This window comes from Musca autumnalis, unplaced genomic scaffold, assembly GCF_047663935.1.
Source record: "Musca autumnalis isolate F117 unplaced genomic scaffold, ASM4766393v1 scaffold_3, whole genome shotgun sequence".
NCBI lineage: Eukaryota > Metazoa > Arthropoda > Insecta > Diptera > Muscidae > Musca > Musca autumnalis.
Window position 1 is genome coordinate 236,299,788 of NW_027411866.1, and position 17,450 is coordinate 236,317,237.

The 17,450-nt window shown below is 40.0% G+C and overlaps 2 protein-coding genes across 9 annotated transcripts in view; one reads left to right on the plus strand and one right to left on the minus strand.

Annotated features, from left to right (window-relative positions):
• LOC141399130 (gem-associated protein 4b-like) overlaps positions 1 to 17,450 on the minus strand; it is a 53,277-nt gene that overhangs the window by 20,923 nt on the left and 14,904 nt on the right. The gene's annotated exons all lie outside the window — the stretch shown is intronic.
• On the plus strand, positions 42 to 13,382 carry LOC141399131 (N-acetylneuraminate (7)9-O-acetyltransferase). Its single transcript, XM_073977283.1, has 4 exons — positions 42 to 1,454; positions 1,536 to 1,632; positions 3,877 to 4,635; positions 11,012 to 13,382. The coding sequence occupies exons 1-4, from the start codon at positions 1,196 to 1,198 to the stop codon at positions 12,501 to 12,503; spliced, it is 2,607 nt and encodes an 868-aa protein (XP_073833384.1). The 5' UTR covers positions 42 to 1,195; the 3' UTR covers positions 12,504 to 13,382.

Below are 17,450 nucleotides of genomic sequence, written 5' to 3' on the forward strand. Positions count from 1 at the left end.
TCCGTCGTTATTTAGGTTTAGCAGTAAGAGGAAAAAAGCGCAGAATATCTTCATTAGGATCATCTAGACCCATGGCTTGCACCGGCACCCTTCCAGTGAGGATTTCATTGCGATTACATTGTATATCGCTTCTTCTGTGGGTGACAATATCTGCTCTTTATTGGGACCGCCACCCGTTCCCTTCTTATGTTTCAAATTCTGGGCAGCCTTTTGTCTCACATACTTTTTTGGTCTGCCCAAACCTAATCAAAAACGTACCACTATTTAATGATTAATCAGCAACTTTGTTTGTTTTACTTTACCTTCTTCCATTCGGCAATGCATTTACTTGGTGGCCCCATGGAGTTTAGCTCATTTTCGGCTTTGGCCCAAAGCGCGCAAGGGTCTCCTTGTTGCCCTTAAAAAATCCCCGAGCGATGTCTGGATTTGATTCTATTAGGGAAACGAGATGTTGCATTTGCGTTTTATTAGTAGTTTTCGCCCTATGAAACGCGAGTACAATGTTTATTAACTGTTTTATGCGAAATGTTTAGTAAATACTTACATTTTCTTGAAAACTACCTACAGTTTTGCAAGTGAATTTTTCCTGGAGGAAAATACAAATTCAATGTCTTCGTGATATCTACTTTTTTCTTCTTTCCTACTTTATTTGTCTTTTACAAGGTTGTTAAAAAAAGTACACATTTTTAAAATGTAAACAAAGGAAATTCCTTGCGGATTTTTCGTTCGTGATAATAGGAATAAAAAATCGGAAAAATTCCTCAAGGAATTGTTATTCGTGGTTGGGCTGAATATTTCGATTATTGACTGAAGGCTTTGCTACACACGCACACGTATTAACGAAAGGGTTCATCAGTGAATGGCGCCTAACAATTACCAAACCCCTCGCACATTTAAAAGTTTTCATTGTCATGGCAACCCTAATGCACGCTAATTTGACATTTCGCCTTTGTCTTTTGTTTCGTAAACAAAACGGTGGGGTGAAGGGGGTGGTCGAACAAACAACAAAAAACGAAGAAATTTTTTCACAAGCGACCGAGCGAGAAGGACCAGACATCACAATCAAGCAGAAACAAGCACAAAATATTAAAATAAACTTATTGTTACTCCGTTTTTTTTCCGATTTGGTAATAAATCAAAACGCGCTCGATAAAATGCTTTAATTTCATCGCAAAGAAAACGCAAACGCATTTCCATGCATCAATATACTACGATAGCAATGAATGAAGAGCTCGAATTAAATCATTTGCAAAATGATGCTGATGCTGTTGTTGGTGCTGATGGTGTCGGTATAGGTGTTGGTATAGGCGGTCCAATAGCTCCACCAACAAGCAGCAGTAATTCCAAAGCTGAATATTTTATACAACAATTAAATTCGAATAATTTCAAGAAGTTAGCACTATGTATGGTCTTGGGTTTCATTGTTTATCATGGCATTTTAAATTGGCAATATGGTGAGAGCAAAATGAACAGCTACGACGGCGGCTTTTCAATGCATGTTTGTAATGTTGTTTCTTTTTTTGTTTTGGTTGCAGGAAGTGATTCCTGCCAGTGGCTCCTATCAAAGGGACGTTTTAAGGGTAACAATGAATGGCAAACTTATGGATGTATGGTGCACAAATATAGTCAAACGTAAGTAGTTTAAAATATAGTGGTGTCTTTATATTATCTGTCTTGTTTACTTTGTGTGTTCTTCTTTTGCGTGTCCAAGGCCGTATTCTTTCATATCTAATGTGTTTTTCGTTCTGTGATTCATATGATGGAATTTGTGTGTGATTTATTTGCGTACTTCGTTCTGAGGGGGATTACAATGTTTACTGCCCGCACTGATAAGAACTAACCAAAAAAGGCACAGCCAACATGAATAATAATTAGTAGCAACAAGCAAATTATGTGTTTTTATATGTTCCACACTAATTACCCCCGACCATGGTCATGCCTCCGACAATGTGAACGATTGTTATTCACGTTTATATGCCCATCAGGCCCGAGTGTTAAATGCACTTTTTTGTTTATTTTCATATCGTTTTGTTGTCTTTATTGGGTCATTGACATTAAGGTTTTTTATTGCAATTGCCACGCAGTAATCAGTTCGAAAGACTTTAGTGCCGGGTGAATTTGGTTTTACAATGTGGCGGAAAAAATCTGTGCGATAACTTCACTGCGAAGTTGAGTTAAACTTCACAATGACCTATGAAGATGTTCACTCTGAAGGGCATGCATTATTTATACCCTCAGCCTTTAAGCTAAATATGGGATACACACTTTGATACGACCAAAAATGTGCCTCGTCTAAATAATGGGTTTGACCCCAAGTATATGTGGTCGAAATATGTTTCAGACAATGTGGATTCGATTTAGTCATGTCCGTTCGTCTGGGCTGGCTGGTTCGCTCGATAACTCTTTGACGGATCAACCGATTCGAACCATATTTGCACTTCGTAATATTTTGCCCAAACTTAGTTTAAGTTCGAAGATGGACCATATCAGTCCAGACCCCCACATAAGTTCAATGGTAGTTCTCGACGGAAGCAAACGATTTGGTCTAGACTTTGCACACCGTAAAATTTCTACCAGAGATAGATGGGATTCCAATATGGACTCTATCGGTCCACTCCTTTGGGTACCTCCCGCATAAAATTTCGAAAAAGTGCAGTTTAAGATCTCCTCTCTAATACCTTTGATTTTTGTTGTAATAACTTATATTCGCTGCCCCCATTACGACGGTACAAGTTGGTTCAGGGGCAAGTCCATACTTCCTGCTAAAGTGACCCGAAAGCTGTAAAAACCCGATATGGCACGCGTAGTGGCTGGAGCGCACGATAACTCTTGAATGGATTAGCCGATTCGGTCCAAAATTTGACCATCGTAATATTTTGTCCAAACTTACTTTAAGTTCGAAGATGAGCCATATCGGTCCGCTCCTTACGGTACATCCTCCACAAAAGTTCAAAACTTTTCGCCAAAATGGGTCGCACGATATCTCCCGAAGGAAGTAATCGAGTTGGTCCATACATTGCACATTCTAATATCGTTACGAGAAAAAGATCAGGTTCCAACACCGTCTAAATAGGTCCACACCTTCAGGTACCTCCTACACAAAATTTCGGAAAAGTGAAGTTTGAGACCTCCCCTCGAATCTCTTTGATTTTTGTAGTAACAATTTGTATTCACTGTCCCCATTACGACGGTACAAGTTTTTTCGGGGGCAAGTCCATACATCCTGAGCAAATGGCTCTAAAAAATCACTAACCATTGTAGTTACTGAAGCTCACGATAACTCTCGAACGGATCAACCGATTCCGTCCAAATTTTGGCCTTCGTTATGCTTTGTCCAAATTTAGTTCAACTTCGAAAATTGCTATATCGGTCTTCTCCTTAAGGTACCTTCTCCACAAAAGCTCCACATTTTTGTTTAAGTGCAGTTTAGGATCCTTTTGAAATTTATACCGAAGCTTGTGGTGCTTTTTAAAGCGATATTATCTTTTCCGTGCGCAAGTCCATGCATCCTGACGCAGTAGTCCAAAAGGTCTAAATTATACGCTGATCAACTGAAATGGCTGGTGATATCTATCGAAAAGAATTGACTATCAAAAATAAGATCCATTTCCAAAATGGTACCTCCTCTGCAATACATATATCTCTGCCGCAAAGCCGACTGATACTTTTTTACTTGTTTTCTTTAGATGTATGTATTGGATCATAATCATAGATGCTTTCAAAAAGCTCCTACCGCTCTTTGTATTAAAATCCTTGAAATGCTTTGATTTGAGACGTCCCAGAAGTATTCGAGGAATTAATAAATAATGCACATATACGACATTTACTTATTTCTTGCCAAGTGATATTAATTCCCCATTTTCTCTTCTCTTTCAGTGACACACGACGATGTCTACGTTACCTGGCATTTTGGGGCTATAAAAATCATTTCATATTCATTGGCGATTATTCGGTACATGAAGTATATAGAGAATTTATAAAGCACTTGCATCCGAACGATGACAGCAATAACAACGAATCGAAATTACAACAAACCCTAACTGATGCCGAGTTTGAAGATAGCAAACTGAAAATGCGTGTCACCTATAAATTTGCCAATGAAGTCTCAGATAACTTACTAGAGTCCCTATCAAAACTTCATGATACAAAAGAAGTGCGGGCGGTGTTTATTGTTGGTTTTACATATCGTAACTTTCTCAAAGGCAATGTAACAGATGATTTGTTAAAACAATATCAAACCAATCTAACACGTCTCGTACTGCCATTTGATCAATTGGTTGCTGGAAAATCAACAGTTTTATGGAAGCTACAAGATCGTGTTAATGAAGAGAAATTAATTGATTCATGGAAATTGGTGAAAAATGAAGATATTGATCGTTTGAATCGTATTGCACGCAGTGTATTTCGTTATACCGATGCAACAGTTTGGGAGGCAGCATGGCAAATATCAAATGGTTTAGTTGACACGGCCATTGATGGTTATAAGTTGTGCACATTGGGGCTGAAACATTACACCCAATTGCTGTTGAATATGTACTGCAATGATAATATGAACTATAATGATGGCAGTTGTTGTAGCAGTGCAGAGCCGTATACAGTGCTGCAAATTGTCACCTATGCTGTTTTTGGTGTATGGTAAGTATTGTGTCATGATATTTAAGAGGATTTATTAAAAGTTTTTTTATAGTCCTCGTGGACCCTGTTTACAATGATAATTTTTTTTGGGCAAGTCCATACCTTCTGTTATAATAAGTCAAAGGCTCTAAAACCTTGCCGCCACTATCTATGATGACTGATGAGTACGATAATTCTCGAATGGAGTTTCTTATTTGAACCAAGCTTTGCACATCTTAATGGGGGTTGTTCAGAACAAAAATTCCCCGTGAGTTTTGTCTTTCCGCCGTTTCAACTTAAAGGGTGATCCCATTTGTAAATTTGAGAAAATCGAAAAAAATGTATTGGGTTACTTTAAAGTAGAAATAGCATAGGACATAAAATTATCAAGTCGATCTGTACCATATTGCCTGAGATATGACATTGGAAGGGAAAAATTTATTGTGTTTTTATGCAATATAGAAACTAAAAAAAGTGTTTTTCTCGAAACGACATTTTGAGATCGGTGCCAACTCTAGCTTGAAAACTAATGAACCGATTGGCATACAATTTTGTGGGGTCATCAAGGACATCCAAATCTAGTCCTTCATTTTAAATTTTTTTTTCCCGTTTTATGTCCTGAAAACATCAGTTTTTTTTAGCTAAAAATTTAAAAATTGAATTTTTGGTCAAAAATTGCAGTAACATCTAGTTTTTTTTTAATCGATCGATTAAGGACAAGATTTTTATGTTCTAAATAAGTCCACAAAAACATATGACGTTCGGTTAATTAGTTTTCGAACAAGAGTTGGCACCGCAAAACGATTTTACAAAAACGGATTTCAAAGACAGCCACATAATATTTTTCAACAAAAAATTCAGACACTAGATTAAGAATTGCTCTTTCACATGAAAAAAAAACCAAAAGTTTGCTAGTTTTCTTGGAAAAATTCATGAAAAATTGCCTTTTTGGGCTTCACAAGTGGGGGTCACACCTTAAAGGAGACAGTGAGAATACTCATGGGGAATTTACGTTTAGAATAATATTTCTTCCGGACATATGTATATCAGGTTCGAATATATTAGAACTATATCGACCCACTACTTCGGGCATCTCCTACGCAAAATTTCCAAATTCTTGGCCAAAGTGCAGTTTAAGATCAGCTCTCGGATCATTTCGAAATTTTTGAAGCAGGTAGTCCCCTCGGATCCTATTACAATGGTAAAATTGTTTCGGGTGTAAGTCTATACTTCCTGAGATAAGGGTCCAAACGCTCTAAAAATCCTGTTGAATAAGTACCAACAATTACTAATGAGCACCATAACACCTGAAAAAAATTGTTGTTGTTGTTGTTGTGACCGCATATGATTTGAGTGTATGTTCCTTTTCTTGCCTAATCCGGCTGTGGCCCAATCTCCAGTTCAAGGAATGTGGGTAGATGTATGCCGTATGCTGGGCAGATGTTTTGCACGGTGTCATCAATCGTTGCCCTATAAACATTAAGACGGCTGCACATCCCGAACGTAGCTGAGTCAAAACTACTCTGCTTCGTCGAGCCAGCTGACGATCCTTAGCCGCATTCGCACAATAGTTATTTATGGCATCTGAGCCTGCATTTGTGTGAATGTCATGCAAACCTCCTTGATAGACTTGTTGATATACATGTTCTCTCTTGTAACGTTGGACCTCTCTTTCTAGATCACGAAGACCCCTCCTGACATATCTGGTGGGGGAGTCCTATTCACCATATGGTGATTAGAATGACTCTCACGGTTATACCCCACTAGGTACTGCCACGAGAAGATGTCATTGAGTTGGTGTAATGCAAACATCTCCGATTCTTCAAGCCGAAGGTTCACGGGACAAATTTTGACAGGTTTTCAAACCATCGCGGACCACATAGCTTACCACAGACCGACCTATCGCGTTATATGAGGTCATCAAGGTTTCTTTATCTACACCACAAGTGCTGGGACTTGAGGATCTTGTTACTACATCTCAGCTTGTCGCAGATAGCTGAGGCATGTGCGGACAACGTGAACATACTGTTGAATGTGAGCCCTAAAATCTTGGGGTCATTCAACTCATTGTTCACCTCTGCAGCCCATGTGATGAACAGATTGGCCGCAGATTTAGTGGTGGACATTTGGATGTTCCTGGCGCTGAAAAAGGTTGTAAGATCGATGAAATAGGAATACAGCCTTTCACAAATGACATCAGGGAAGGTATCCGACATCAATATCATACAATTATCAGCATATGTATCGATCTCAATGCTGTCTGGTGGGGGTGGAATACAGGAAAGATAGAGGTGAAACAGTTCCGCAGATATCACCCCTCCCTGTTATAAACGGGTTTTGATAAGTCGAGCGACACCAACACTGTTCTCTCTCTCTGGTTGAGTCCTCGACAAATATGTGTAGAAATGGCGTGCAGTGCTGCTGTCGTGCTATGCTGTTTACGGAATCCATGCTGATCATCGGCAACACTCAGTGGTCTGTGCCATGGGCGACAAAAATGAAATCGGTCTGTACGACTAAACTTTGTTGGAAGCCTTGCCTGCCTAGCGCGACCACTCTGCCCATTTTCTAGACTTCGAGAACGTTGTGGGGTGGCTAGAAACATGTTAAGAGCTTTAATGAGGTACTCGGCTCCCGACACATCCACCTGTTTTAGCATTACCATGGACATTCCATCAGGACCCAACACTTTGGATGACTTAGCGTTCCTGTTGAAATTGGCAATATCATCCATTGTAAGTTTGTTGTGGTTCATCCTCGGCGACGTAGTACTCTTCTCTTCGCCGTCTCACTCCAGGGGTGCTCGAAAAACTGTCGATTGAAATAATTTGCGCACATCTTTCGATCAGTAACGTCAGCGTAACGTCGTCTAACGTGACTGAGGTCCTATCTTCCTTCTTTACAGGTTTCGTGAGTGACTTACCCTTGCCAACAATTTACTTATCCCGGCTCCAATGTTGCAACTCTTCAGATGACTTAACCACTTGTTCCGCCTATGCTTACCAACCAAACTGTTAACTTCCAGTGTCAGCTCCCTAAATCTGGTGCCACTGGGGTTGGCATGACGAAGCATATCACGCTTATTTGCTAATCCCGTCGCGAAATTTTTTTTACCGATTTGGTTATTCGACCAGCAGGTATATAGAGAGCGGCAGCAGAAGTGATGATGTATAGGAAAGTCACGAACATCAGAAGGATTGGGCAAATCTCTGAGGCGGTGATTTGTGAACTCCCTGAAACTAAGCCAATTAGCTTTTCCGTGACTACTAAAAGTGCGGCGTTCAGAGGTGATGAAATCGGGCGGTCTGCTGATGGGGACCCAAGTGACTTCATCTGTCAGACCAGGTGACTCGATGATTATGTCTGACGAACAGTGACATTCTCCGCTAATTCAAGTAAGGACGTCCTCATTGACCGTGCAAGACGTAGAGCTATCAATATGCTCAGTCATCAGTATACCCAACTGGTCATTTCTGAGGACCGAATGCCACAACTTATGACGATCATTAAAGTCCCAAGACCATACGATTATATATAACCTGGAGTACAGCTATTTTATTTATTTATTTATTAAGCAACTCTACCTCGGTAGTTCCACAACCGACTGCTACCCACATACATTATAGTCAGGCTCAAGCGAGATAGTTCTATATTGAAGAGTCTGGTACAGACAGGGAAAGTAGTGCCCCATCTCCACCTCCGCACGACCGAAGCTGCAGTTGTTGTTGAGCTTGGTTCACTGCATCGCCGCGACCCTGATATTCTTCCGACTCGAAAAAAATTTTCATTCCCAGTAAATGGAGCAGCAACGACTATTGTTAAGTGCTGTGTGTGCGTTTGTGTGACTCATTGGAGCTTGTGTTTTCGCAGCATGAGACAACATAGTCCCCGTTGTAGTCCTTCACATGAACGAGTCCCAAGCAAAGCCTTGAGTTGCACCCGCTCCTGAATTCTGTTGCATCTCACATTGACATCCACGGATGTGACAAAACCGATCGCATCCACATTGATCCTGGATTTACCTCCGTCCCAGCACGTACCAAAAGAATACATAATATTTGGGGAAACTTTACTTTAAATGTGCTTCCAAACGTATATCCAGTTCTAACAAGGACTGTATAGGTGCACTTGTTCGGGTGCCTCTTTCATAAAAATTCTAAAATATGTGATTAAGTGGAATCTTTTTGAATTTTTACCGAAGGGTAGTTCTTATGATTATATCGCTATAATTTTTTTCGTGGTTAAGTCCATGCTTTCTGACACAATGACCCAAAACTCTGAAACTCCTTTAATGACCAACTAAAATGGTTGGTTGGAACGATAACTATCGAATATAGTGACTGACATGGGTACAACGTTTGTACATCGTCATATTTCTCTGAAACTTGAATCACGTTTGAAGATAGGACAACTCCTTCCAGTATCTCCTTACAAAAGTTCAAGATTTTGGCTTAAAAGCTGTTCAAGTGTCGTTTTGAAATGTTCTTCGAAGGTAGTCCTTGTGATTTTCTTAATAACGATGTGATTTTTTTCGTGGGCAAGTCAATGCTTCCTGACATAATGACCCAAAAAAACCAACAATCACGGTGACAATTTTAATTGGTAGGATACCTATCGAGTCGAATGACTCCCAAAATTAGATCCAGTTCCAAGATGGACCCTGTCGGTCCAATCTTTAAGGTACCTCCTCAGCATAAGTTCAACACTATTGCGCTCTAATCCCGTTTGATGCCACTTCTTCGATCTTGGTGAAATTTCGATATGGGGTAGACATTGTGATCATAAATAGAATACTATATATTTTTGGCAAGTGGAATCCAATACTTCCTGTGATCTGGGCCCTGAAATGCCGCTATACTCCTTCATACACCTTTCGAACTTCAGTTTTTAGTATTTTTTCTGTCCTTTGAAACTACTCTAATGTTCTAAAAACGCATCCAAGCTGTAATCTTCTAATATAAAAAGGATATTTTAGGCCTACTCTTTATGACACCTTCCCCACAAACTCTTCTACAATAAAGGATCTGTTTATAGTTAGGTCCACCTCTTCTGCAATTGTTTTTTCCTAGTATAATCATGGGCAGAGGATATATAGCTGTTGGCAAAGCCCACTGATTTTTTATACCCTCAGCCTTTAGGCTATGAAGGGTATATACAGTTTCATACGGGCAAAATGTGCCTCATCGAAATAATGGTTTTAGACCCCAAGTATGTTTGGACGAAATGTGTTTCAGACAATTTTGAGTCGATTGAGCAATGTCCGTCCGTCTGTCTGTCTGTCTGTCTGGCTGGCTGGAGCGCACGATAACTCTCGAAGGGATGAACCGATTCGGTTCAAATTTTGGCTTTCGTAATATTTTGTCCAAACTTAGTTTAAGTTCGAAGATGAGCTATATCGGTCCACTCCTTCCGGTACCTCCCCCACAAAAGTTCGAAAATGTTCGGAAAATTTGTACGCACGATAACTCTTGAAGGGTGTAACCGATTTGGTCCATACTTTGCCCATCGTGGAGCGTGTACCAGACTTAGATCAGGTTTTAATATGGACTCAATCGGTCCACTCCGTCGGGTACCTCCCACACAAAATGTTGGAAAAGTTCAGTTTAGGAACATCTCTCGAATCGCTTTGATTTTTGCTTTAGCAAATTGTATTCACTGCCCTCCATACGACGGTATAAGTTTCATCAGGGGCAAGTCCATACTTCCTGAGAAAATAGCCTGAAAGTTGCAAAAAACCCCTATGACACCGTGTGAGGAGGTTGGAGGGCAAGATAACTCTCGAACGGATCTGCCGAGTTGGTCCAAAATTTGGCCTTAGTAATATTTTGTCCAAACATAGTTTAAGTTCAGGCTGAGGGTATATCTCTGTCGGCAAAGCCGACTGATACTTTTTTACTTGTTACTTGTTAGTTTAGGGTTAATTTTCTCCAACTCCAAATGGAAAAGAAATGTAATTTGTAGACACAAATTACAATCGAAAAACCTTATGGGAATGACTCTAACCCTCATTATTCCCCATTATTATAAGTCTTATTTTGTTAAAGTTTGGATTTTTCGAACAGATTTATAGCACCTTTTTGCCATTAATTGTTAATGTCATACTTAGAGAAGATTAAAATCTGTGTGGTAAATCTTGATGAAGTTGGCCAGATTAAGCAAATAAATCCTGATAATGAATGTTAACCCCGCAAAAGGCTCTAATATAAACAGCATATTATATTTTTAATGCCTCCAAATTTGTTTGTTTTGCGTATTCAAATCCATCTAATAATAACAGAAACCATATAATAAGGGCCCTTAGGACAACATAAGGTTTTAAATAGGTTAAGCTTTTATCTAATATAAACAAAAAACTTACTAATCCATATCTCCCCACTATATATATGTATCTTTACAGCATCGTTTTGGTATGCGGCATTTTCTTGCGGCGCTGGTTATTACATTTGCGTGGCCATACGCTCTACACACCCCTAAGAGCGGAAAGACATGGACTACATATAGCCCCCACGATAACAACAACAACAACTACACCAAACTCCAATAATGTTAACGGGGGAATATCGACAGCCTCTGGCCTCACACTAACTCGCATCGATTATTCAACACCCATTGTAGCCTTGGCCATGCTGGGCATTATAATGGCCTATTTTTATTTATGCGATCGCACAAATTTCTTTATGAAAGAAAACAAATATTATTCGGAATTTAGTTTTTGGATACCCGTGGGTTATGTTTTTGCCTTAGGGTTATTTTTCACAGAAGATTCAAGATTTACCAAGGTACTAAATCGTGATCAATCGGATGAGCTAAAGGGTTGGATACTTCTGGTGGTGCTGATATATTATATGACAGGTGCTGATAGGGTGTTACCTATCCACATGCACATTAAGTTGCTGCTGAGTGGTTATCTCTTTCATACCGGCTATACCCACTTCTCCTATATGTGGCAAACTGGTAACTCAGGTTATGTTCGTTTTTTCCAGGTTATGTTTCGTTTAAATTTTATGACAGTTATTTTGTGCTTTTGTATGAACCGTCCATATCAGTTCTATTATTTTGTGCCATTATTATCGTTTTGGATGTGTGTTATATATTTTTTACTTTCCCTGCCACCACGGATTAGCGCCAGTACAGTGGAATCGAATCCTTTACATTATTTATATTTAGTTGGTAAATTTGTGGGCTGTTTTAGTGTGGTAACCATACTCTTTATGTCGGAGGTATTTTTTGAGAGAATTTTTGTTACAAGGCCCTGGAAGGCTTTGTTTGTGACCACGGATGATGACATCCATGATTGGTGGTATCAATGGAAGTTGGATCGTTATACGGTTATGTTTGGCATGATATTTGCCGCTTGTTTTCACATTGCTCAAAAGTACAGCATTTTTGATGATAACAATCATGGTAATCTCTTTGCCAGGCGTACCTCCATAACGGTTACCCTATTGGCTGTGTTGGGTGTGGGTTTCTACACTGCATTTTCCTTTCTGTGTCGCAATGAACAAAATTGCGAAGAAATACATTCGTATATTGTGTTTATACCCATTATTGGTTATATCATACTGAGGAATATATCGGGTATTCTAAGGACCAGGTATTCAACATTCTTTGCCTGGTTTGGTCGCATCTCCTTGGAGTTGTTTATTTGCCAATATCACATATGGTTAGCAGCTGATCGCCATGGGGTTTTGGTATTGCTACCCGGCTTTCCGACACTAAATATGATTATCACCTCGTTTATATTCGTGTGTGCATCACACGAGGTACATCGCATCACACAAATCTTACTGCCATTTGCAGTACCCAATGACTGGAAATTAGTTACACGTAATTTTATAATATTTCTAATATTGCTAATACCCATAGCTCATTCCGATGGTATGTTCTAAATGCGTCATCAAGTGGATGAGGAGTGCGGGAGATAAGGGGTTTAAATCCATTAGTTTAGTACTTGGGGGGGACTTTTTTAGAGTAAATAGCTGTAGGTATCTCTGTGGTTGGCTTCAGAGGCGCGGTTAGAGAGAAAGGGGGTTGAGATAATAATTTCTTTTCCGGCTAGATAACACAAAAATATTATTAAAAATAATAACAACACACATCACATCTCTTAAACTAGACAATTAACAAAAATCTATAACCAAAACTGCTTAAAACGTTTACTAGAAACGATTTGTAATTACAAATGAAAATAAGAAAAAAAAAAAAAACAAAACTATAGGAAAGGAACTAAGCCTAACAAGTCAATTTTAAGTATTTTTTTATTAGTAAGTTCTAAACTGCTATCTAAACTATTCAAAGAAACAAGCACACACACTCAAACTTGGGAAACTCTTATATTTATTTTGTTTACAAAACAAATAAAGGCAAATAGGGTTATGGAAAAATCTCCGTTAAACAATTTTTATGATTTTCAATTTTCAAAAATCAAAAACTAAATTATTTTTAATATTCTTTAGTCGTTTTGTAGTAACCTCTCGTATTTGCCTATATTTGTTTGTTAATAATAATTACTATACACACTTATTTATTTTTTTAACTCGTACTTATTATTAACTTAAAATTATATATTTTTGTTTGTTTTTCGTTTTTTTTTTGTTTTTCCTTCCTAATTTATCTATAGCTTGGCTAAAGCACAAACAAATGAACAACTAATACTAAAAAACAAGAAAACAAAATGAATATAACAACAATAATAAATGCAAATTTTTAAAAATATATACACAATAAAGAACGAAGAAGCTCAAAGATCAAATCACCAAAAACAAAAATGAAAATATTACCTGAATTTCAATATTTCAAGATTTCAATTAAAATTAATTGCTGCCAAAAAAGGTAAGTTCAAGTTTTTTATTTTGAATGGAATTGCATAATAATAATGTTTTTCGGAAATGTCGGATTAATCATTATAAATCCTCCTTCGCGCAAGCTTAAGCTTAAGTTTTTTAATGCAAATTTTTATTAAATTCACAAAGGAAAGGGTAATAAGAAGCACCCTTTCCTTTGGAAAGAGTTATAAGCAATGAACGGAAAGAAACAAAACGATTCCCGTACCAATCACACAAAGCCACAAACTTTTCAGCTTCTCTGAATCGTTTCATTCTCACAACCAAAACAAAAACACAAACTTTTCAACGTAAAAAGATGGAAACCGTACGATTGGTGAAATGTAACTTCGGCTATGCTTTGCCGAGTTGTTTCATTCACCACCGAAACGATAAGTATTTTTGGGAAACGTTTGCCGTGCGTTATGGTCAATTTAGTTTTCTATCTGTTGTTGTGGAGTTGAGTACTTTTCGCTTTTCGTTTTGTTCGTACTCACGAATGTAAACAAAACGAAACTAAACAGCGAGCTCGGCCAACGAGGGTTATGTTTCGTTTTGTATTGTTCCTATGGAAAATACGAAACGAAACGATTGGAAATTTTATTGAAAGTATTTTTACGTACTCTGGTTATAAGAAGCACCCTTTCCTTTGGAAAGGGTCATAAGAGGCACCCTTTCCTTTGGAAAGGGTCATAAGGAGCACCCTTTTCTTTGGAAAGGGTCATAAGGAGAACCCTTTCCCTTGGAAAGGGTCATAAGGAGAACCCTTTCCCTTGGAAAGGGTCATAAGGAGCACCCTTTCCCTTGGAAAGGGTCATAAGGAGCACCCTTTCCCTTGGAAAGGGTCATAAGGAGCACCCTTTCCCTTGGAAAGGGTCATAAGGAGCACCCTTTCCCTTGGAAAGGGTCATAAGGAGCACCCTTTCCCTTGGAAAGGGTCATAAGGAGCACCCTTTCCTTTGGAAAGGGTCATAAGGAGCACCCTTTCCCTTGGAAAGGGTCATAAGGAGCACCCTTTCCTTTGGAAAGGGTCATAAGGAGCACCCTTTCCTTTGGAAAGGGTCATAAGGAGCACCCTTTCCTTTGGAAAGGGTCATAGGGAGCACCCTTTCCTTTGGAAAGGGTCATAAGGAGCACCCTTTCCCTTGGAAAGGGTCATAAGGAGCACCCTTTCCCTTGGAAAGGGTCATAAGGAGCACCCTTTCCCTTGGAAAGGGTCATAAGGAGCACCCTTTCCCTTGGAAAGGGTCATAAGGAGCACCCTTTCCTTGGGAAAGGGTCATAAGGAGCACCCTTTCCTTTGGAAAGGGTCATAAGGAGCACCCTTTCCTTTGGAAAGGGTCATAAGGAGCACCCTTTCCTTTGGAAAGGGTCATAAGGAGCACCCTTTCCTTTGGAAAGGGTCATAAGGAGCACCCTTTCCTTTGGAAAGGGTCATAAGGAGCACCCTTTCCTTTGGAAAGGGTCATAAGGAGCAACCTTTCCTTTGGAAAGGGTCATAAGGAGCACCCTTTCCTTTGGAAAGGGTCATAAGGAGCACCCTTTCCTTTGGAAAGGGTCATAAGGAGCACCCTTTCCTTTGGAAAGGGTCATAAGGAGCACCCTTTCCTTTGGAAAGGGTCATAAGGAGCACCCTTTCCTTTGGAAAGGGTCATAAGGAGCACCCTTTCCTTTGGAAAGGGTCATAAGAAGCACCCTTTCCATTCCATTGGAAAGGGTCATAAGAAGCACCCTTTCCATTCCATTGGAAAGGGTCATAAGAAGCACCCTTTCCATTGGAAAGGGTCATAAGAAGCACCCTTTCCATTCCATTGGAAAGGGTCATAAGAAGCACCCTTTCCATTGGAAAGGGTCATAAGAAGCACCCTTTCCATTGGAAAGGGTCATAAGAAGCACCCTTTCCATTGGAAAGGGTCATAAGAAGCACCCTTTCCATTGGAAAGGGTCATAAGAAGCACCCTTTCCATTGGAAAGGGTCATAAGAAGCACCCTTTCCATTGGAAAGGGTCATAAGAAGCACCCTTTCCATTGGAAAGGGTCATAAGAAGCACCCTTTCCATTCCATTGGAAAGGGTCATAAGAAGCACCCTTTCCATTCCATTGGAAAGGGTCATAAGAAGCACCCTTTCCTTTGAAAAGGGTCATAAGAAGCACCCTTTCCATTCCATTGGAAAGGGTCATAAGAAGCACCCTTTCCTTTGGAAAGGGTCATAAGAAGCACCCTGTCCATTCCATTGGAAAAGGTCATAAGAAGCACCCTTTCCTTTGGAAAGGGTCATAAGAAGCACCCTTTCCATTCCATTGGAAAGGGTCATAAGAAGCACCCTTTCCATTCCATTGGAAAGGGTCATAAGAAGCACCCTTTCCATTGGAAAGGGTCATAAGAAGCACCCTTTCCATTCCATTGGAAAGGGTCATAAGAAGCACCCTTTCCATTGGAAAGGGTCATAAGAAGCACCCTGTCCATTCCATTGGAAAAGGTCATAAGAAGCACCCTTTCCTTTGGAAAGGGTCATAAGAAGCACCCTGTCCATTCCATTGGAAAAGGTCATAAGAAGCACCCTTTCCTTTGGAAAGGGTCATAAGGAGCACCCTTTCCTTTGGAAAGGGTCATAAGAAGCACCCTTTCCATTCCATTGGAAAGGGTCATAAGAAGCACCCTTTCCATTCCATTGGAAAGGGTCATAAGAAGCACCCTTTCCATTCCATTGGAAAGGGTCATAAGAAGCACCCTTTCCATTGGAAAGGGTCATAAGAAGCACCCTTTCCATTCCATTGGAAAGGGTCATAAGAAGCACCCTTTCCATTGGAAAGGGTCATAAGAAGCACCCTTTCCATTCCATTGGAAAGGGTCATAAGAAGCACCCTTTCCTTTGGAAAGGGTCATAAGAAGCACCCTGTCCATTCCATTGGAAAAGGTCATAAGAAGCACCCTTTCCTTTGGAAAGGGTCATAAGGAGCACCCTTTCCTTTGGAAAGGGTCATAAGGAGCACCCTTTCCTTTGGAAAGGGTCATAAGGAGCACCCTTTCCTTTGGAAAGGGTCATAAGGAGCACCCTTTCCTTTGGAAAGGGTCATAAGGAGCACCCTTTCCTTTGGAAAGGGTCATAAGGAGCACCCTTTCCTTTGGAAAGGGTCATAAGGAGCACCCTTTCCTTTGGAAAGGGTCATAAGGAGCACCCTTTCCTTTGGAAAGGGTCATAAGGAGCACCCTTTCCTTTGGAAAGGGTCATAAGAAGCACCCTTTCCATTCCATTGGAAAGGGTCATAAGAAGCACCCTTTCCATTCCATTGGAAAGGGTCATAAGAAGCACCCTTTCCATTGGAAAGGGTCATAAGAAGCACCCTTTCCATTGGAAAGGGTCATAAGAAGCACCCTTTCCATTGGAAAGGGTCATAAGAAGCACCCTTTCCATTGGAAAGGGTCATAAGAAGCACCCTTTCCATTGGAAAGGGTCATAAGAAGCACCCTTTCCATTGGAAAGGGTCATAAGAAGCACCCTTTCCATTGGAAAGGGTCATAAGAAGCACCCTTTCCATTGGAAAGGGTCATAAGAAGCACCCTTTCCATTGGAAAGGGTCATAAGAAGCACCCTTTCCATTGGAAAGGGTCATAAGAAGCACCCTTTCCATTGGAAAGGGTCATAAGAAGCACCCTTTCCATTGGAAAGGGTCATAAGAAGCACCCTTTCCATTGGAAAGGGTCATAAGAAGCACCCTTTCCATTGGAAAGGGTAATAAGAAGCACCCTTTCCATTGGAAAGGGTCATAAGAAGCACCCTTTCCTTTGGAAAGGGTCATAAGAAGCACCCTTTCCTTTGGAAAGGGTCATAAGAAGCACCCTTTCCATTCCATTGGAAAGGGTCATAAGAAGCACCCTTTCCATTCCATTGGAAAGGGTCATAAGAAGCACCCTTTCCATTCCATTGGAAAGGGTCATAAGAAGCACCCTTTCCATTCCACACCCTTTCCTTTGGAAAGGGTCATAAGAAGCACACCCTTTCCTTTGGAAAG

Bases quoted from the DNA above. Each gene is read 5' to 3' on its own strand.
- LOC141399131 (XM_073977283.1), top strand. From the start codon at position 1,196: ATGCATCAATATACTACGATAGCAATGAATGAAGAGCTCGAATTAAAT. The intron at 1,633-3,876 runs GTAAGTAGTTTA...CTTCTCTTTCAG, and splicing joins GTGCACAAATATAGTCAAAC to TGACACACGACGATGTCTAC. The intron at 4,636-11,011 runs GTAAGTATTGTG...GTATCTTTACAG, and splicing joins TATGCTGTTTTTGGTGTATG to CATCGTTTTGGTATGCGGCA.